This window comes from Ursus americanus, chromosome 33 (genome assembly GCF_024610735.1).
Source record: "Ursus americanus isolate L20-20 chromosome 33, mUrsAme1.1.p, whole genome shotgun sequence".
In the NCBI taxonomy this organism is placed as follows: domain Eukaryota; kingdom Metazoa; phylum Chordata; class Mammalia; order Carnivora; family Ursidae; genus Ursus; species Ursus americanus.
Window position 1 is genome coordinate 10,623,762 of NC_142159.1, and position 21,167 is coordinate 10,644,928.

Genomic DNA, 21,167 nt, shown 5'->3' on the forward strand with positions numbered 1-21,167 from the left:
GGACGTCAGGCCTCAGATCAGCCTAAAGAGAGGCTTCGCTCTAAAAATATGGAGATGTAAATTTCTTTCCACCTTGGTTTATTTATTTATTTTTTAAAAGATTTTATTTATTTGACAGAGAGACAGCCAGGGAGAGAGGGAGCACAAGCAGGGGGAGTGGGAGAGGAAGAAGCAGGCTCCCAGCGGAGGAGCCTGATGTGGGGCTCGATCCCAGAACGCCGGGATCACGTCCTGAGCCAAAGGCAGACGCTTAACTGCTGTGCCACCCAGGCGCCCCTCCACCTTAGTTTAAAGTAAAGGATTCTTGGGGCCTTGGATGGCTCAGTCAGAAGAGCAGGCGACTCTTGATCTTGGGATCGTGAGTTCGAGCCCCACCTTGGGTGTAGAGATCACTTTAAATAAGTAAGTAAAGTAAGGGATTCTTAACTTGGGTCTTCGATCTCCTTGATGAGAAATGTTTTGCCTGTGTTTACATTCATTTTGTGCCCCAGAGAAAGCCAAGCATCACTACCCTAGAAGGTACTTCTCTGGCCACACTCCTGCCTGTCCTCCACTTCTGTGCCTTTCATATCCTTCCTCCCTTCTCTCTTTCCCCTTTCTCTCCCCATCCTCCTCCCCTTTTTTTCCTATCCCCTTCCCTCTTTGTCTCCTTCTCTCCCTTCTTTCCTACCTTCCTGCCCTCCCTCATCATCTCACCCTTGTGGAGCATTTATTCTCTTTCTTTCAGAGGACAGTTCTGGTCCCAGTGGGTTAGAGTGGTTTCTTCTGTTTGTGAGCCTTCTGGAACTGGAGGATTGTCTGGGGGAGATAAGTTGGGGCAGCTGAGCTCGATGAACTGGGCAGACTGAGTGCCCAGCGAGTACAGTTCGGTGCCCACTCCTCACTCAGAGCCTCTTGAGAAGTGCCCATCCTCACTAGCCTGACAGTGTGGAAATGGAAAGAATGACAGGCTTCCTTTCCGACACGCCTACAGCACTGGAGCCAGAATTGGATAAACCCTCATCTTTACTATCTTTCTTGCTTTCCCCTTCCCCTCTTTGCTTTCTCAGAGGATCTTCTTCCCCCTACCCCCTTCCCCTGACTCCTTCCACCCCTGGCCACTCCCCCTTCCTCAGTCCTGTGTGGATTCTGAGACCGTTTGAGACTGACTCGCCTTCTAAACCCTTCTCTCTCTCTCTCTCTCTCTCTCCCTCCCTCTCTCTCTCATAAGGCTTTCAGCTCCGCAGGGTTGAGGAGCAGCAGGAACAAGAGAAGCGTGACGTTGTGGGCAACGACGTAGCCACCATCTTGTCCCGTCGAATTGCTGTGGAGTATAGCGACTCGGAAGATGACTCCTCTGAGTTTGATGAGGACGACTGGTCGGATTAAGTCTTTCTGCCTGCTGCCCACCTCCTTTTTCTTTCCTCCTGCTGCCTTCTTTGATGCATATCCCAACAGTCTGATGGGGGGGGGGGAAAGGGAGGAAAAAAGAATTTCAAGGGGCCAAAGTCCTCCCTGAAGCAACCAAAGATATATCCAAGTGCTTCCTCCAAATCAACATATATTTTCCTGTCTCCCCATGGACAGGCCCCGTGGGGCTCCTGAGATTCAGTAGCTGAGATGTTCCCTCTTCCCTTCAAGTGACTGTTGCATATTGAAGAGAAGGAAAAACTCCAAAGCAGATCCCTTTGATTGGGTTTAGATTGGAGTTGGTACCTTCCCTGGGAGCCATTTTCAACCGTGGTCTCTTTCCAAAATCCTTACCCTTCAGATATTGCCAGCCATCTTCTGGTCCTAAAGCCTGCATGGGCACAGCCAGCCCCTTTCCCATGCACTGAGAGGGCTGAGCAGGCCACATGCCCTAGCAGCTAGACTGCCACACCTTTCTGCCCTGGTCAGCAGGGTGAGCTTCCTTTTGCTAAGCCATCTCTATGTCTGGACTCCCTTTATTTTAGGAGCCATCAGGCCCTAAAGAGTGTCTCCCCCTCTGCCCAGAAATGGTGCCTTTCTGAAAGCTGAAGTTATTGCCTCCTTCCCAAGCTTCCTCTCCAGAGTGTGGTGTTCAGGTGTCCTATAAATGCCCCTCCCTCACTACCAGGTGCTCTAGGCACCACAGCCCAGTTCCAGCCTCTAATACCCATGACCAAACTAGCCCCGACACGCAGGGATCGGGACCTCTGCTGACTTCAGGAGCCAAGCTTAGAGACTTGGAACTACAGAACTGGAAGAATGGTGGAACTCCTTGGATCCTACGCTCTTGATGATGCTGAAATGTAGAGATGGGAAATGACGTGCTCCAGGTCACACACTGGATGGTGACAGAACTCTAGAGCCCAGAATTCCTGATTCCAAGTCACCTGTGCCTTCTGGGACCAAATAGTGGGCACTTGCTGGAGTCTAGGCAGAACAGTCTTGGCTCTGTGCTACTCCAGACCTCACCACAGCTGGGAGTCGCTGTAGGAGGGGTCAGAGCCAGTGCCAGGCCTGTCCGTGCTGCTCGGACCCTTACAGCCTGTCTTACAATTCTCTGCTCCCCCTTTACTATCACCATTGAACCACATGGCCTTGGGACCTGCCCTTCTGGGGGACCAGAGGTAGTGAGAGAAGGAAGGGGGTATGCAGCTTTGACAGGTGCTGTTTTCAATTCCTCTGCAACTCGTCCCCCTTTTATTTCCCCAATTTAAGCATAGGTTCTGCCAGCTGTAGAAACTTCAGTCCCTCAGGCTGGTGGCTGCCGCAGGTAGCTGCCTAGGGGGGCCTGGCAGCCGTGAGGAGGGCTGAAAGGCAGAGGGGCTCTGGGTCTTGTTTCCAGCTCCCTCCTCGCTGCGTGCAGTGATGTTCCCTCCCTCACTCCCCCTTTTCCCAGAGCTAATACACAGGTGCTATTATTCAGGGGGAAAAAAAAAACTGGCCAGCTTTGGCCAACAGTGAGGTTTCTTCTCTTCTGCCCTAACTATTGTGTAGCCTCTTATGCTGAAACCGGCTTCTCCTGGCTTCTCCGGCTTTCAGAGCCCTGAAACAAAGAGAAACAGGATCTGTCTCTACCCAGCACAGCAAATGGTTGTAGTAATTGCCAAAGCCCTCATAGACCCCTCCGGCTTGAGGAGAGTGTGTAAGCACGGGTACTGCCGCTGTGCCCTGGCTGGATGCTCCCCCTCTGCCTTCTCGCCTTGAACCCTGCCGTGGGGACCTGGGGACCGAGCCTGCAGGGGCCAGCATGCCCTCCTGCGGGGGCCGCTGCAGAACTTACCCTCCTCCCCCTCCCCGGCTCAGGTGTCTGTGGCACAGGGCTGGCACCATCCTCCAGTGCTGAGCATAAAGCTGGGTGTGTCCCCGCCTTGCACTTTGGAAGCTGAAGGTGCTTTCTTCAGAACCCTGAAATGGCTGTTGAAGGTGTCCCTGGCTGCAGCCCGGCAGTGGCTGGAGAGGCAGGTGGAGGGCAGTGGTTCTCCCAGATAGGCGTCCTGGGGCCTGGCCAGGCCAGGGTTTAGGCCTAATGGCTTTGACTAAATTACCCCATCCCCCTCCTTTCCGGAAAAGGGGGAGCCAGCGCCACTCACTATCATTCTGCTCTGACCTTGAAGGGGGCGGTGTTGGCCTGGCTTCTGGAATGGACACAGTCCGCCCTGGAAAGGGCTGGGGGCAGAAGGGGGGGGGCACTGCCTGCGGAAGGTAGGATTAGATCATTAGCTCAGTGACCTCCTAGGGTTTCGATGTGCTGTGTTCTCATCCTACAGCTGGTTTGGTAATGATCTGCAAGTCCCGGAGAGCAACAGCACAGCTCTGCCTGACGCTCTCATTAAAATCTATGCAGCCAAGCTCTGTGCTTTGTAGCAGCCGGCCTTGCTAAGCCTCCTCAGCTCAGGGGGCTGGGGACCCAGTCAGCCGAGAGGCCCTCTGGGCTCTATTTATGCATATGTGCACCAAAAAAAACCAAAAAACAAAATAACAAAAAATACCCCACTTCTTTAAACCCAGAGCCCTTTAAGATGATAAAGGACCCTATGCAGGTAATTGTCTTTGGAATCCTGTAATTGTAGAATGCAAAGTTTAGTGATTATTTAAACTGGGCCGAGGCTGGTCACAGTGTGGAGCAATGGCTCCGAAGGACTCTTAAGTGCTGAAGCCAAGGAGCCACCTCCCTTCCCTAGTCTGCCCAGCCCAGGGGACCTGCCCCCATTCCTGTGGCCCAGGGACCCAGCTTCTAGTCGGCAGTGTCCGAAGTGACTTGCGGCTTTGCCATGGTTGTGAGATGACTACATTCCAAAGGAGCAGCCACAGGGAGGGGGCAGGCTCTGCAGTCCCTTGGAGGCTCAGAGCAGCTGGCCCAAGCTCCAGCTTGCCTCCAGCGGAAGCTCCAGCGCCCTCAGAAACGACCCTGGCCAATGTCACCGCAGAGCCGAGGCGGTGTTGTCAGGGCTATGTGAAATCTCTTCCCGTGGCGCCGCTCCTCCGGCTCCGCAGCGCCGGCTCGGACAGATTGAGGTCTCTGTGGCTTTGGTGACCCTGCTTAAGCATTCCCACCGTGTCCCAGCTCTGCTCTCTGGCCTGCCTCCCTCCGCAGCCCCCCCTCACCTGACCTCGGGGCCCGGGGAGGGGGCCGGTGCCCCAGGGCGAGGGGCTTTTGCTCAGGAGAGAAGTCGGGCCTCCTGGGGGCATCAGGCTTTGAGCTCTACTGGGGTCCAGCAGACCTGGGACCAGGTGTCACTAGGAGATGCGCCTCAGTCTGTGCCTCAGTGAGGGCTCGGGAACAATTCTGTTATTGTATTAACTTGACTCAGTTAACTCACTTGAGAAACTAACCAATTTTTACTTTCTGTCTAGAATGATGTACATGTAGGAGAGTGAGCTGTAATGCTCCCCAAGTGCCTTGTTTTCTCTGATATAAATATATTTATAAGGACCTATTCCAGTGGATTCTTGGGTGTGTTTGCCACATCGATTTTAGGGAGTGGGCATCTATGTGGTAGGAAGACAGTCTGGAAATGGGTCCCTCTCCCGTGAGAGTGGGAAAGGAGCTTCTAGAGATCTGTGAGGAGGGTGGGGTTAAACCAGACTCGTGAGGTGACCCCTTCCTCTTCACCCTACTCCTCTCAGGCCCTTAGGAGAACATCCAGTTTTTTAAAGCCCTGTGGCTCCGAGCCTGGTCTCCTTTGTTTCCCTGCCAGGCTCATGTGTGGACCACGTTAGCACCCCATGACCTGAGGATTCCATGTAATGATTTTATGTTATACATGCAAATACGTAAATGCCAACATTTTAAATAATTTGATAAATCTTTGTAGCTACTCCGCCACCTCTGGTGCGTGTGTCTGTGCCTGTACCTGTCTCTCATGGGAAGAGTGGTTGGAAGGAGATAATACTGAAGCCACAGGTGGTGGCCAGAGCTCTGGAGGGAGGTCTGGTCGGGGTGGGGGGGGGGCTCGAGGAGCAGGAGGCCTCTGGGTCTGGAGGGTGTACCCTGTGGGGGAGGTGGAGATGAAGGCCAGAAACCCTTTTGCTTTAGGAGGAAACCCAAGTTGGGGGCCCTGCTCAGCTGGTGAGGGGTGTGTGTTGGGGCCAGGGGAGACAAGCTGTTGGCCGCTTGCATCCGGCAGGAGGGGAGCACTGGCAGAATGCTGGTGTTGCCTCCCAACATCTGGCCGCATCTTGTCTGCCTCCCAGACCCAAGCAACTTACCTTAAATAGAATGATTTTCAGTGGAATCCGATAAAAAGTTGAGGCTGCTGTACACCCCCTCTCCTGCCTGGGAAGGCGAAGGGGCTGGATTTCTATTCTGACCCAAAAAAATGACCTACCCAGGAAGCAACGGTTGTTCGGAGACCAGCTGCTGCGGGTGATTGTCCCTGGGGGTAATTTATGGGCAGACACCCAGGTCCAGTTCCGGGCCCTGCGGACGCAGCGGGGTGGCCCCGGGAGAGGGGCGGGGAGCAAGGTTGGTGACTCCACTGGTCACGCCTGCTGTTCAGGGAGAGAGAGTCACCCACTGGCGTCCCAGGAGAGGGGGCAGAAGTTTTGAATTGTCAGCAACTGCTGCGCCAGCCGCTCTGAGCTCATCGCTGGAGGTGGGGGTGCAGGGGAGGGGGCGCGGGAGCCAGCGCGCCCCGGCGGAGCCCCTCGCTCCACCCTCCTGCTCGGGCCTGTGTTTAGTCAGCACTTGGCTTCCCGAGGCCGGTGACTGACAGGCAGCCAGACGCCCGCCCTGGGAGAAGACAAAATGGTGGTGTCGGGAGCCGCCCTTGCTGGGGAACCGGAGGGGAGGAATGTGGTTCTGGGAAGCAGGCGGCCCGGTTCAAATTCCGGCTCCAACACTCGGGAGCTGTGACCCCGTGCTTCACCTCTTAGGGCGGATCCGGGAAGAACGAGCGTTTGCTGAGGGCCGACCACCTGCGCCACACTGCGCACACTTCATTTAGAGCGCATGAGGGAAGGGCCTCGGAGGTCGGGTTGCCGAAGACCACGTCGCGGGCCGGGGGCAGAGCCACAGCTGGGACCCGGTCTCTCCCAGCCAGAGGCCGTGCTCTGTCCATCGTGCAGCATAAACAGCTTTCGGACTCTCCGGTGGGAGTCAGGGCCTTTCGAGTCCTGGGGGGCAGGCTAAGCCTTTCCGGTCGGGTCTGCCCCACCCCGGCGCCCGGTTTTACAGGTGACCGCGCTTTCTGCTCTTGCTTTGAAATCAGTGGGCCGGACTGGGCGCAGCTCCGAGAGCAGGAGAGTTGCAAGTCCTCGCACCCTGAACTGCCTGGGAGCGAAGTGGGTTTGCTTGGTGTGGGCTGGGGCTTCCCGCACACACTCCGTGCTCAAGACACGCGCACACCTGTGAAGATGCGCGCGTTCCAGCCCAAGACCCGGATACACGCCCGCCGCTACACCGACACACGGGAGTGGGCCCGCTGGAGATCCCAGGCCAGGGACACGTGCACACACCGCACACAGAGCCCTGCCCGTGTGCCAGCAAGGACACAGACCGGCGCACAGTTACAGGAACACAGAATCGCAGGCAAACCGCACGCAGTCCTCAGGAGCCCCCCTCCCTGCGCTGCCGCCGCCAGTTGCTCACTGCCCCCTCCTGGCCGCCCAGTGGCCAGGGCAACCTGGCACCGTTTCCCGCGAGCTCTGTTCTGGGTGGTTGTCAGCGAGTTCCCTTCTCCATAATGAGGCTGGGAGCAGTTTCAGGGGCTCCTCGTAGACAGTCCCTCGGCCCCAGGAGATGAGGGGGTCTAGAGGGAGGTCTGAAGCTGGAGGACAAAAAAAAAGAAGACAGGCTTTCACACCCAAAGGAATCTCACGGTAGAATTCTCAGTCTGGTGGTGGCATAGACCGCCTCCCACCTCACAGGCAGCCACCCCGCCCTTACCGCTGGAACGTGCGCACACCTGCTCGCGCTCTCGGTGCTTAAGGAGCAGCTGACTTCCTGGCCCAGAAGTCGAGGTCAGGTCTTAGAGCTCCCGCGTTGCTGCTCCCTCACAGGCCTCAGCTTTCTCACCTATTCAATGAAGAGTTAAGTTGACCATGATGTATGTGACCCCTCCACCCTGGAGCCTCACCGTCTTGGGAAGTAACACTTGTCCCAAAGGCAATGTGCCTGAGTAAAGTGCATCCATCCACCCGGCCCCATGCATTCTTCAGGCCAGTCCTGGGAGGATGACCAACACAAAGCATTTTCGTGCCTGTTGTACAGTTGAGGAAATGAAGCACAGAGAGGCACAGCAACTTATCCAAAGTCACACAGCAAGTTGGCAGCAGGCATGGAAATAGCCTCTTCTTGCGGGCCCCAAGCTGCCTACAAGAGAATAGAACTCTCCCTGTGAGCTCAGGCCCAAGGCCAGGAGACAGGAACAACAGAGACTAAAGTCAGAAGCTCCACCCCTCCTTTTTTTCTTTTTTTTTTTTTTTGAGGGTTTTGTTTTGTAATCTCTATACCCAACATGGGGCTTGAACTCACAACCTGAGATCAAGAGTCTCATGCTCCACTGACAGAGCCAGCCAGGCGCCCCAGAAGCTCTGCCCTTCTGTCTGGAGCCCTGAAGGCTGAGGGGAACCCAGCGGAGGTGCCAGGCTTCAGTGCGGAGATGGAGGCTGGGACACGGCCGCTTGCACCCCGGGTGGGTTCCACCACTCCCCACCACTACCAGCAGCCCGCGCCAACCTGGCGCTTCCTCTGCAGAGCCAGAGACAAGCTAGAGAGGCTTCTCCCTACTCGGTGGCCACTTGGAAGCTTGTTCCTCAAGGTACTACACACGTGAGTGCGTGTGCGTGCGTGCCTGGACTCCACGGGCGTGCGCTCACGTGTAGATGCATGGTCACAGAGGCCTACAAGTACACTTAGGAGTGTATTCATAGGTATGTGTAACCTGCAAGTGTACGTGTGTGCAAGCCTGTACACCCGTGACTGCTTTTGTGTGTTTAGACGAGGCATGTTTGGATGTACATGTATAAATGGTCTCTATCTGGCAGGGAAATTTACATACATGTCAGTCGTTGCTTGCACACGTACTGGGTTTGTTCACGAATGTACTTGGGTATGTGCAAATGTTCACATGCATTTGTGTAAAGAAGTGGAGTGAATCATGTCCATGCCCATGACTGGTGGGTGTGTGTAAATGTGTGTGCAGGGAAGGCTTCATGTGACTGTGTACACATGACTCATAGGGGTGCCCTCCCCAGACAATATGATGTCAGTGTTCCCCTCGGCTCCGGTGTCGGGTGCGCACTGCTGGCTCCAGCCAGGCACTGGGCTCACGGCACCCCCACCCCACCCCCGCACTCTATTCCCCAGACCCATCCTGCTTGGCCAATTTGCAGCCTCTCGCTCTCAGCTCCCGAGAAGGCCTGCAGCAAAGTCAAGGGGCTGGTGGCCAATTAGCGAGGGGGTTAATCAGGGATCTGGGGACCCCTGGGGGGCGGGAAGCCGAAGGCAGGCATTGAGGTTGGCAGGAGCACTTGCTGCCTGTCATGGGGGTGGGGGAGGGGAGAGACAAGGAGGGGAGGCTGAGCCAGCCTGGTGGCTGGAAACCAAGGGTCTGCCTGTGAATTCTTGATTGCTGAGCACTGATAGCAGTGGGGAGCCTGTGTGACTGTGTGTGCAAAGGGGCATATAGACATGCATTCGCGTCCTTGAATGTGGTCCTATATGCAAATGTGTGTACCTGACGGGATACCGTCTGTATATACACGTGCAGCTTTGTGTCTGTATATATGTGGGTGTGCGATGGTGTGCAGATGGGTCTGGGTATGCAAGCATGTCTGGACCCATGTGCACGCGTGTATACAGGGGTAAGTCTGTGTGTGTATACTCGTGTGTGCAAGAGTGTGTACATACACTGATGAATGTGCTCCCGCGTGCAAACATGTGTGCATGTAGTTGACGTGGTCTCAACATGTGTGCGATGATATCTGTGTGGGTGTGTGTGCACCAGTGTGCAGATACACCCGGGTATACACGCATGTCTGGATGTATGTGCCTCTGTGCGTGTCCTCTGAACGGCTTGTGTGTGCCCGTGTGTGTGTATGCATAGGTCTGCATGCGTACAGGTCTCAGCATGTCAGGAGCTGGAGAATGTGGGGCTGGCGGGCTCCGGGCTCCAGGAGAGAATCTGACAGACGACCAGACTTGCCGCAGCCCCCAGCCCCGGGAGCCTGTTTTCCAGCCTGCGGAAGCTGTGAGCCCGTGAACTCATCTTATATTAATAGCTGCTGTCTCCTCACTTATTGCAGGGAGAGGCGGTCATGGCCCCAGCGGGGGCTCAGCACTCGGGGCTCCTCCCCTCCCCACCACAGGACCTGGGAAGAAGGGAAGGAAAGATGGGCCCTAAGGCCTACCCAGGCAGGAAGGCAGGGCCAGGCCCCAGTCCTTGCCTCCCCCAATCCACTGCCCAGCTCACCTCCCAAGCCTCTGTAGCTGGTGGGATCAGGCGTGGGCTTGGAAAAGTGTCAGGGGCTTGGACATCCCCCCACCCCCCAAACACACATACACACACATATGCACCAGGCATGCAGCGCTGAGCAGCTCTGGGCTGTGTACCAGATGAATCTGAGGCGGAAAGAGACATAGAAGTCTTCAGTTTGAGAGGGCAGGCACATTCCTTCTCTCGGGGACCCTCAGTTGGAGGAGGATGCACAGCCCTGCCTGCAGGGGCCCCTACACTGACAAAAAGGGCAAGATTTCTCCATGATATTTACTCAAGAAGTATAGCAAGGTGTGGTGTATAAACCACATCTTCATGGCCACAGGAGGACTTAGCCAAGGAGGCTTCCTGGAGGAAGCGCAGGGCAGGGGTGCAGGGAGGACCTGAGCTGTAACTACAGAATCCCTGGAGGTAGGAGGAGCCAGCCAACCGTGACACACACATGGGCTCCAACCCGAGGAGCAGATTGAGATGCCCCTCAGGTTGGGCCAAGAGCCCAAGGCAGAGAGACCCCAGATGCGGGCTCCCAGAAATGCCTCAGACCCACCATACAACCACACCCAGACAAACAGAGGAGGGCCCCCAGCATGGCGGTCTACCGCAGGCCCTCCGAGACAAAAGCATTAGGCTCTGCTGAGCTCTGGAGCCCGAAGCTGGGATGGGGAGGCAAAGAGCCAAGCCTGCCCAGCATAGTCTGGGCACCTGGACCCTCTCCTTCTGGTCCCCCCTGGTGCTCCTTGGGAACATGGGTGAGGCAGCAAGGAGGTCCTTCTTCACACCACCCCTCCCAAAGGTCTGTGCATAGCCTGGAGACCCCAGCTTCTCCCCAGCTGGGTTTCCTGCGCCGGGTTTCCTCGCTTGTTTGAGTTCCTCTTGAAACTCACTCCCTTACCCAGGATAGAAACAGATTTGGAGTCAAATGGACCTGAATTCAAATCCTAGTTCGGTCCTTTACTATGTGACCTTAGGCAAATCAATTGTCACCTTCAGTGAGGACTTTCTTGGGAGCCCTCATTTAAAGACTACATGTACTCCCTGTGCCCCTTCCCTACTCTATTTCTCTCCGAGGACCCTGCGCTCTCTGACATTACCAAATCTTAAACTTGTCTTTTTATTACTGTCTCCCCTATGAAATTTAAGTTGTCCACAAGGATGGCAGGGAATGAATGAGGGCCTCTATTCTCAGAGCCTCAACTTCCTCTTCTGTAAGATGGGGAGAACTAGATAATACCACCCGAAGGGCCATGGCGATGTGAAATATTTGGGCCAAAGCTTGGCTTGGGGGAGGTGCTTGCTGAGTGGGTGTCTTTTCCCAGGGACCTTCCAGGAAAGTGGGGAAAGAAGGCTCCACCTGACCTGGTGGGGCCCTCCCCTGCTTTGTATTTGGCCCGGAGCTCTGTGTAGCTCAGCCCAGGTCTGCCTTCCACCAGCTCCGACCCAGCCGCTGTTGGCAGGTCCCCTCCCCTTGGAGTCCCGTGGCCAGTGTTGGGGAGGAGCCTTGAACAGTAAGTGAGAGAAGCTCTGGCCAGGGAAGTGGAGAAAGACCTGAGTCCTAGCCTGGCACAGCTGTGTGGGTTTGAGCAAGTGACTGTTCTTCTTCAGGCCTCAGTCTCCCTGTCTGTACAATGGAGGGGTGTTAAAGGGTCCCACCTCCAGGTTATGTCTACGTGGGAGGCCTCGGAGGCTTTGCTACTCAAGAAACAGCTTCCTCGTTAGCCACACTTCCAAACCCGTTCCTGCCCTTGCGTGGTGAACATACTTTTCCTGGCTGCAAAACACCCACACTCGGGGTCCTGCACACTTCCGTCCTCAAATGCACACACTTGCCATCACTCACCTTCAGATAGAAAAGAAGAATGACCATAGTCCACCCAACCTCCTCCCAAATGTGACTTCTGGCTCTGAGAATGAACCCCAACACAAATCAGGGTCCAGAATGTCCTAAGCCCCAGGCTCGGGAAGGAAGGAGATGAGAGGCCATTGGCTAATAGAGCATAGGTTGTGGAAATGGATGTTCCCTTGGGCCAGTCACTAACACCCCCCAGCCTCAGTTTTCTCATCTGTAAAAGGGAGAAGATGCTACCTGTGCCGTGGGATGCTTGTTCAGCATGAACGAGGCAGCGCGTGCAGCTCACTTGGCGAAGTGCCAGCACGCAGCAAACACCCACAATTAGAAGGAGCGTTACTAAGGAAGTGGATATGCTTTGACCATATACCTCATGTCAAAGCGCCAAACAAAAGCACACGTGGGCATCCTCAACCCAAGCAGGGCCTAGCACCCTGGTTCCTGTCCTCAAGATAAGGTGGGGTCCTTGCCTGGCTGTGCCCGGGTCTGAGCAGAGAGGCCCATTAGATTGGCCTCTAAAGGGGTGGGGGTGTCACCTGCCAGCCACACTCCACCCTGGGTTTCTAGCTTCCCCAGAACCCTCAACAGGCTCCCAGACCTGACCTAATTCCCTCCCATTCCAGGCTCCCCCACATCAGGCCCACTCCACCCCTTCCACACATAGAGACAGAAACATACTTATCACAAAATCATTTTTTATTGAGCGATGGGTCAGGGATAGGAATAGGGAAGCACTGGAGGCCATACCCCGGTTGGCAGAGGGGTCAGGTGTTGGCTCACACCCTGCCTCCTCCAGGGCACCGCAGGGTGGGGCCTGGCCCCCAAATCCTGGCTGTGGCGCTGAATGCCCGGCTGGAGTGGAGTTGGGGACGCGCGACGTCTCGTCCCGGCTGCCTGGCCGGGCTGCAGTTTCCCCCAAACGGCCACCAGAGGGCAGCCGGCCCCCAGCGCAGAGGAATTCTCGGTTGCTCAGGTGATGGCTTCTTAAAAAAATAAAAAACCAGAGGCTGGTGTGTTCTCCCAGCAAACCCGAGGGGGGCGGGCCTGGGGAGAAGGCTCTGGTTTCTATGATCTCTTCGATAAAAAATAAGCAAAAATAATAACAAAATACGTGGTTTCTCTTTCTCCCTTTCCCCCCTCTAGGAACTGAGGTCAGCAATGGGGGTGTGGGGACTGGGGGTACCCTGGTATGGCCTGGATTTCAAGGTGTGGGTCTCTTTTTTCCCCTTACCATCCATAAATAAATAAGTAAATAAATAAGTAAATAAATAAATTATAAATAGATACTCTTTTTGTATGTGCACATACATATATATATAGATACATTTTTCTTTCTTTCTCCTATCTAGGCAACTGAGTGACTAACCTCTCTGACTCTTTAGTTCAGAAACTCAAAAGTAAAGTGACATGATTAAGGTCAAGGGGCAGGGGGGAGATCAGGGACTTGGAATGGCACTGTAAAACGCCCAGCAGCATTCTGCAACTCCCAGCCAGCTGGACTGTGGGACATTTCTGAGTGGAACCCTGGCCACCTGAACATTCTAGAACCATGGAGCCAGCTGGGCCCTGTGGGGATCTGGACAGAATCCTGTGAAACACCCAATGTCCTAGAACTCCAGAACCAGCTGGGTCTTGGGGGTGTGGAGTTGGGGGGTTGGAACAAAGCCCTAGAGGACCTAACGTTCTGGAATTCTTAGTGATCAGGGCTGAAGTGTCACCAGGATATGACTAGACGTCACTGGGGGAACGGGATCGGAAGGAGATCTTGGAAGAGGAACAACAGCAGCAGATGGCCCACAGCACCTTCTGCACGTCCTGGTTGCGGAAGGCGTAGATGATGGGGTTGATCATGGAGTTATAGGTCGCAGGGAGCAGGGTGAGATAGGTGTAGAGGGGTGGGGAGTGGGCATCCCCCAGCAGGCAGTAGACAGTGAAGGGCAGCCAACAGGCGGCAAAGGCGCCAAGCACCACGGCCAGTGTGGCGATGCCCTTTCGGGTGGCCACGTAGTGGGAGGCGGGCAGCAGGTGCCGCTGGAGGGCAATCTGCTGGGCATGGCGGCAGACGATGCGGCAGATCTGGGCATAGAGCTGCAACATGATGCCAAACACCATGAAGAAGGCAATGGCCAGGACCACCAGATGGTTCTTGGAGAGTGGATATACCACGCCACACGTGGCCCGGGCATCCAGACAGTTCCAGGCCAGCACAGGCAGCAGCCCCAGGCCCAGGGCGCCTCCCCACACGAGGGCCAGCATCACATAGGTCCGAGTCACCGTTGTCTCCGAATAGTAGGTGAGGGCATTGTACAGAGAAAGGTAGCGATCGACGGTGATGGCCAGTAGGCTGCCCACGCTGGCAGTAAAGGCCATCGCCAGCACGCCGACCAGCACCAGGCTCATCTCCGCCGAGCCAATGCAGAACACAGCGGCAAAGTGCAGGACCAGGCCCAGGCCCGCCAGCAGGTCGGCCACAGCCAGGCTGCCCACCAGCAGGAACATGGGGGCGCGGAAGGTGGGAGTGCCCACAATGATGGCCACCACCAGCGCGTTCTCACAGGACACCAGGGTGCCTGAGATACACAGCACCACATCCCAGGCCCTGGGCGAGGGCAGCGGGGTGGCTGGGCCTGTGGGCGCCTCCGCAGAGCCCACGCTGCTCACATTCACGTTGCCTGAGCCAGCGGAGAGCCAAGCCAGGGGGCTGCCTGCACCCCACATCATGGTACCTGTAGGAGAAAGGCCCTGTGAGAAGGTGGCAGGGCTGGGTGCTGGGTGAAGGGGTCTGGACGGGACGAGGTGCCACTCAGGATACATTTTGAGAGTGTCTCTTCAGGATACCTGGCTGGGTCCCGGTGCCTTGTCCCCCAGTCATGCCCCAGGGCTCCTTCCAGGATACCTTTGTCTCCCCCTGTCCCCATACCCCCACGCCAGCAGGGGCCTATTCTCCTATCACTGTCCTGGGTCTCTCCATTCTCCCTTCCAACTCCCTGGGTCCCACGGGCTTCTTTCTCCCACGTGTGTGACCAGTGGAGAACCAGATGAAGGACTACCATAAGTGGATGCCGGGCGCATAGGATCCAGGAGATGCCGGGAGGCCCAGGACTGGGGAAGGGAAACACATTTCTAGATTGAGGGTAGCTCTGCTCCCTCCTCATCAGGGAGGATGACGCTCGGTTTCTGAGGCTTGCCAGACCCCTCACGATTCTCTGTATTGCCAGCCCAAGGCTCCGCCCCCAGAGAATGCGCGTGCAGCTCCCGCCAGCCCCCACTCTGCACTCCCAGGGTAACACCACCTAGGAACTCAGCCCCACCCCCAACACACACTGGCCCAGACTTCTGTCCCCACCAGACCCCTCTTTCTGCCTGAATCTCTCTGGGTCTTTGGAACAGACACCCTCTGCTGGAGGCCTGGATCCTGAGTCAGACCCCTCCTTCAGCCCAGACACCTGGATCTTGGGCCTGACTCCGCATCCTGCCCGTATGTCTGGATCCCTAAGTCAGACACCTCCTCCTGCTCGGACACCTGGGTCCCTGACTCAGATGCCTCCTGCCAGCCCAATCTCAGAGGACCATCAGTCCTTCCAGGGCCTTGGGCCTTGGAGGAGTGCTCACCCCACGCGGGGTCACCCAGCTGACGGCTCTCAGCACTCGGACACTGGGTCCCCTCCCGCTAACCCAGATTGTGGGTTCCCAGTCTCGACCTCTGACCTCTGCCGGCCGCTGGGAGCCTGTCGCCGGCCCCGCGCCGCAGCATCCTGGGTGCTCTTCCGGATGCCTGGTGCCTGCGGCGGGGCCCGCTACTCACCTCTCGGGACCTGGTGCGGCCGGGCCGCGGGGAGGCTCTGCTCGGGTCCGGGCGGCGCAGGGTTTGCGCGGACCCGGAGAAGCCCCCGCGGCCGCGGGAGAAGCGGCGTGAGTCACCCCGCCCCGCCCCGCCCCCGGCCACCGGTTCGGTGACGTCAGCGGCCCGGCCGGCCAATGGGTGAGTCGCGCCGGGACGCAGCGCGCGTCGCGAGGCATAGTAATGAGGCCTCGCACCGCCCGCTCCCCCATTCATAAAAAGCGACCGTGGCCGCGGCCCCGCCCCCTCCCCACTCGGCCCGCGCTGTCCTTGACGCGGCGCCCTCTGCGGGCCGGGGTTTCGGGGGGCGCCGGTGGGAGAGCCTTGGAGAAGTCTCAGGGAGGTTGCGGGGAATATGTAAGGGGAAGCAGAAAGGGGCCCCGGAAAGACTGTGGAGTGATGGGACCCTCAGGTGGCAGAGACAGACGGAATTCGGGTGACGGAGACCAAGTGATGAGGCTGAATGGGCGTCCTTGGTGAGGATGACGGGGGTTGCCAAGATGATGGGGCCCTGAGGTGATGGTGACAGCAGCACGAGGGAGCAGGGAAGTGGGTGGCAGTGACAGCATGAGCGTGGTGACAGGATCTTGGGGGTGGCGGCCATGGGACGCTGCCATAGAAAGGGAAGCCCCCAGGGCAACCACAACAGTGTCAGGGTGACTGTGACATGATGGGGCTCAGGGATCCCAGGGTGGCAGAGGCGGTGGCGAGGAAAAGGGAAGATGGAGTGTCCAGATTATAGGACTTCAGGTCACCATGACCCTGTCACAAGTGCTGAGGTACTGAGGGGACAAAACAAAGTGAAGAGGGTTGTAAAGTCCTGGAATGAAGACACGGGGTGACTGTGGTGAATGAGCCCCAGGGTGAGAGGGACGGGGTAGAGGGTCTGGACTGACAGTGACCAGGCAGGTGAGGTGCTGCCAGGGCAGGTCCTCGTGATGCTGGGGCTGGGATAAGGAGCTGGGTGACGTCACTCATGTCAGCCCAATAGCGCCCTACCAGCATGGGAGGGGTGGTCCTGGCAAGATTTCAAAACCTGAATTATTTATTCAAGGATCTGGAAAGCCAGCAGGGGGGGGGGGCACTTCCCCGAAGCAGCAGGAGAGGGGGAGCCGGGAAGAACTTGGAAGCAGAAAACCTGGCAGCGTAGTCCCCAGGGCCGGCCCCTCTCAACCTCCCCATCTTAGGCATCCTGGCAGGGTAGGGCGTGGAGAAGGAGCTCCATCTTCCCCAGCCCTGCCTGTTCTTTGTCCCAGGGACATACAAGACCCCAGCTGACTTTTCCAGAGGTGACAGATAAGCCCAGGGGGAGAGGAACTGGCTGCTTCTCCTTCCTCTGTCTCTAGCTTTGATCCTCAATGGAATCATCCAGGCCGTGGGTTGGGGGTGGAGGGCAAGGATCAGGTTAGGACTTAAGGAAACCAGGGGGGCTCAGATCCCAGGCCCCACCGACGTCTCCCCCCACCATGGCACTGCTGTAGTTCCCTCAGTGTGGGGCAGGGGAAGGAGGTGACAGGCCAGCAGCAGGGTACAAGGGAAGAGGAGAGGGTAGGCGCTGGGGAAGAGGATGCATTTCCGGTTGGATGTGGTGGGTTGGGGGTGGAGGTGCGCCAATCCTAGTTGCTCCATTTCCTCGCTGTGTGACTTTGGGTGAATTTCTTCTGCTCTCTGTGCCTGTCTTCTCATCTGTAGGAGAGGGATAATGTTAGTATCTACCTCAGGATTGGCGGGAGGGCCTGGTAGGTTCTCCGCGCTGGCTGTTAGCTACCAATCGTGTATCTGGCAGGAGGAGGACACCTGGGAGCATAGGTGCACAGCGAGTAACTGAGTTTCTAGGGGTAGATGATATCACTCAGAGAAGGGAGCAGAGAGTGAGGAGAAAAGCCTCAGGGAACACCGCCATTAAGGGCACAGACTGGGTGAGTGTGTCCTTGCAAAGGGTCCTGGGCTCCCCTCTGCAGAGAACACCTTCACTTCATTCAGTCTTTTGCCTTCAAGTCACTCCTGAAGCAGGCTTCCCCGACCTCTATCCTAGATTACCCCATCCCCCCCTTCCTTGATTTATTATTTCTCAGAGCACTTAGCATTCCTAAAATTATGTTTATTCATGTATTTTCTTTTTTACTACGTGTCTGCCCCACCAGAATATAAGCTCCATGAGCGGAGAGACTGCTCTGTTCTGCGCTACGGCACCTGGCACTGTGGTAGGGTTCAACAAATACTGGTTGACTGGACACTTGCAGTAAAAAGCAGCATCTAGAGAAAGAGGACAGTGGTGATATGCAGTGTCGAGAAAGGTGGGGGCGCCAAAGAGAGAGGATACAGGGGCAACAGCCCCCCAGAACTCAGGGGTCCACTCTCTTCCCCATCAGAGCTGGGTCCCAACAACCGCCCCACTGGTCTCTGGGATGGGTGAGGTGGCTGGGAGGTTGGCAGGAAAGAATTGTATGAGAGACCCTCTTCTGCTATTCTGAGTGGCAGTAATAGTTCTTTATTTATTTTTTACTTTTTTTTTTTTTACAGATGTTCATTGTTTTTTTACAAATGTTCATTGTTTTTTTACAAATGTTCATTAATCCTCTCATGAAAAGTCTGCACAATCACCACAGATAAAGTCACTGCAGAATCTTTACTCCTTTTGGCCTGCACCAACATTGGCCTGTGCGGCCCTGACTTTCTTCATTCTGTTCTCATGTCCCATTTGCTGTTTTCTTGAGGTCTTTTTCTTCTCGTGCAGACCATGTCTTGCAAGGCTGTCTTTAGGATCATTTTTCTTTCATAATCGAAGGAATTGTAAATCACACGCAAGCCAGTTGTCTTGCCACCACCAATATGGGTTCTGACTCCAAATATAAAGATGACATCTGGTGTGGTCTTGTACATTTTGGCTGGTTTTCCCCAAAGTTCTGCCTTAGGCACTGTTGGCTTCTAGGGGCGAAGATCATCAGAGACCATGTTTCCACTGAAGTAGTTGGTTGGCTAAAACTTCCTGATCCTGGTAGTCACGGTGTCATTCAAGATGGAAGTTGACCCTCAGGCAGCCAGGGAGGAAAAGAGTGCGGCGACAGTTCTAGCCATGAGAAACCCTAACGCCCAAGAGACTCAAGTGAAGCTACGGATTTTCCTATGGGCTCTCCCTCCATGCTTCAACACTGTCCTATGCCAGTGGGACAATGGAGGCCATCACTGCCAACTGGGTCTCTCTTCCCCAAAGATCTGCTATCTAGAGAAAGGTCGGTCCCTTCCTCTTCTCTCTTCCTCATGCCCTTGCCCTACCTCCTCACTTCCTCCCCACCACTGATACCCTGTTCAGTCCTTCCCACCTACCAGGTGCCAGACCAGATCCCAGGGCTTACAACAACCCCGCATCCCCATTTCATGGTGAAGCCTAGAGAAGCTGAAGGACTTGCCCCAAATAACACAGTAAATGGCAGAGCTCGGATGTGAAGCTGGTCTATCTGTAACCAAATCCAGTGTGCCTTCCATTCTATCCTAAACATCACCACCTCCCCAGAAGGGGCTGGGAGTGAAGTTTGACCACGGCCGACAATACCTGCAGTTCCCCAGGTGACCACCAGATGGCTGTGAGCACGCGATTCGAGTAAGACTTCTTCCCTCCCCATTCGTTCTCCAATCTGGGGAATCTCATGGGCCTAGGCTCTCATGGAAGATGGGTGTGTGTCTGAGGCACAGATAAAATCCACACAAGCCCCCTGTCCAAGCCCCGAGAATCTGGGCATCGTCAGTGCACACATTCTTAGCACAAACCCATTTGTTCATTCAGCCAGTATTCACTGACAATTCGCTGGGCTTTGAGTGGGTGCTATGGACAGAGAGGTGATCTGGCCACATCCCTGCATTTACTTTTCTTTCTTTCTTTTTTAAAAATTATTTCTTTTTTGGGGGCGGCTGGGTGGATCAGTCGTTAAGTGTCTGCCTTCGGCTCAGGTCATGATCCCAGGGTCTTGGGATCAAGCCTCACATCGGGCTCCCTGCTCAGCGGGAAGCCTGCTTCTCCCTCTCCCACTCCCCCCGCTGGTGTTCCCTCTCTTGCTATGTCTCTCTCTGTCCAATAAATAAATAAAATCTTTAAAAAAAAATCTTTCTTTTTTTAAGTAAACTCCGTGCCATACATGGGGCTCAAACTCACAACCCCGAGATCAAGAGTCACACGCTCTGCAAACTGAACCAGCCTGGCGCCCCCACATCCCTGCATTTTCAACATTCAGTAAATATTTATTGACCATGGTTCTAGGCACAAAGGATAAGGCAATGAACAAAAATCCTTGGTTTCTTCACAGAGCTTCCATTCTGATGGGGAAAGATGGACAATCTACAAATAAACACTAAATATGATATTAAGTAGGGGGCCCTTGAGGGTCTCACAGACCAGAAGGACAGACAAATGTACACACTCACAACATGATACAATCTGGTTATTTAATAAACACCTACTTAGCCCTTAAGTGTAGAGGGAGTTAACTACAGAAGAAGATAAACATGGTTCCTGCCTTCATAGAAATTACAGCCTAGGATACGAAAGAGTAATTAATTATACTTTTGATACATGTTTTGAAGGGAAAAGGAAGTATCATGAGTGGAGAAGAGAAATGGGGCAGTTTTAGGGGCCTGAGACACACTCAGGTGGAGGTGGCCAGGAACGAGACGGACCCACTGGATCCTGGGTTCACATCCTGGCCCCCCTCATTGAACCTGTATTCCCCTGGGCAGGTGATTTTACTTCTTTATTTTTTTTAACTTTATTGATTGATTGATTGATTGATTGATTTAGTAATCTCTACACCCAACGTGGGGCTTGAAATCGACCTCAAGATCAAGAACCACGTGCTATTTATTTATTTATTTATTTATTTATTTATTTATTGAAGAGAGAGTGTGAGAGAGCATGAGCAGGGACAGGCAGAGGGAGAGGGAGAAGCAGACTCCCTGCTGAGCCGGAAGACTGATGCAGGGCTCCATCCCAGGACGCTGGGATCATAACCTGAGCCGAAGGCAGTTGCTTAACCAACTGAGCCACCAAGGCGTCCCAACCACATGCTCTTCTTCTTCTTCTCTTTCTTTTTTTAATAAAGATTTTATTTATTTATTTGACAGTCTGACTGAGCCTGCCAGGCACCTGATTTTACTTCTGAAGCCCACAAACTGGGGATTAAAAAAAAGCCAAGCCTAGAGGGTAGTCATGGACCTTAGATGAGAAGCTGCAAGTAAAAGCTCTTAATGCAATGTATATTCTGCAAGAGTAAGTGGTCAATAGTGTGAACTATGTTTTATTAGTTACAGGTGGCAGCTGGGGAGGGAGCACTGGGCTGGAGATGGAGATATGAGACCTGATGGCTTTCAGATCGGAACCGATGGCAGAGGAATGGCCAAAATGACCTCAGGAGAGGTGGAATAGGTCTCAGGAAGGAATTTGGCCACCAAGGAAGAAGGGGGGGGGGAGGAGGAAAAGGAGGGGCAGCAGAGAAGGTGAAGGAGAGTGGAAGTGGAAGAGGAGGGGGAAACGATGGGGGCGCCTTGGTGACGCACTCGTTTAGCGTCTGCCTTTGGCTCAGGGCGCGATCCCGGCGTTCCC

The 21,167-nt window shown here is 55.1% G+C and overlaps 2 protein-coding genes and 1 pseudogene across 5 annotated transcripts in view; 1 reads left to right on the forward strand and 2 right to left on the reverse strand.

Moving 5' to 3' along the window:
• Positions 1 to 5,275, forward strand: part of WASF2 (WASP family member 2) — a 73,006-nt gene extending 67,731 nt beyond the window's left edge. For all 4 annotated transcript variants that reach the window (XM_045782001.2, XM_045782000.2, XM_045782002.2 and 1 more), the window contains one exon: positions 1,211 to 5,275. In XM_045782001.2, the coding sequence (XP_045637957.1) occupies positions 1,211 to 1,368 (158 nt within the window). In that variant the 3' untranslated portion in view covers positions 1,369 to 5,275. The remainder of the gene's footprint in view (positions 1 to 1,210) is intronic.
• A 7,767-nt stretch (positions 5,276 to 13,042) lies between these two features.
• Positions 13,043 to 14,454, reverse strand: GPR3 (G protein-coupled receptor 3). Its single transcript, XM_045782614.2, has one exon. The coding sequence runs from the start codon at positions 14,452 to 14,454 to the stop codon at positions 13,462 to 13,464; it is 993 nt and encodes a 330-aa protein (XP_045638570.1). The 3' UTR covers positions 13,043 to 13,461.
• Positions 14,455 to 18,203: 3,749 nt separating this feature from the next.
• LOC148107218 (small ribosomal subunit protein eS24 pseudogene) lies at positions 18,204 to 18,529 on the reverse strand (annotated as a pseudogene).
• Between the last annotated feature and the right edge of the window lie 2,638 nt (positions 18,530 to 21,167).

Coding starts and splice junctions, on each gene's coding strand:
- GPR3 (XM_045782614.2), bottom strand. CDS start 14,454: ATGATGTGGGGTGCAGGCAGCCCCCTGGCTTGGCTCTCCGCTGGCTCA.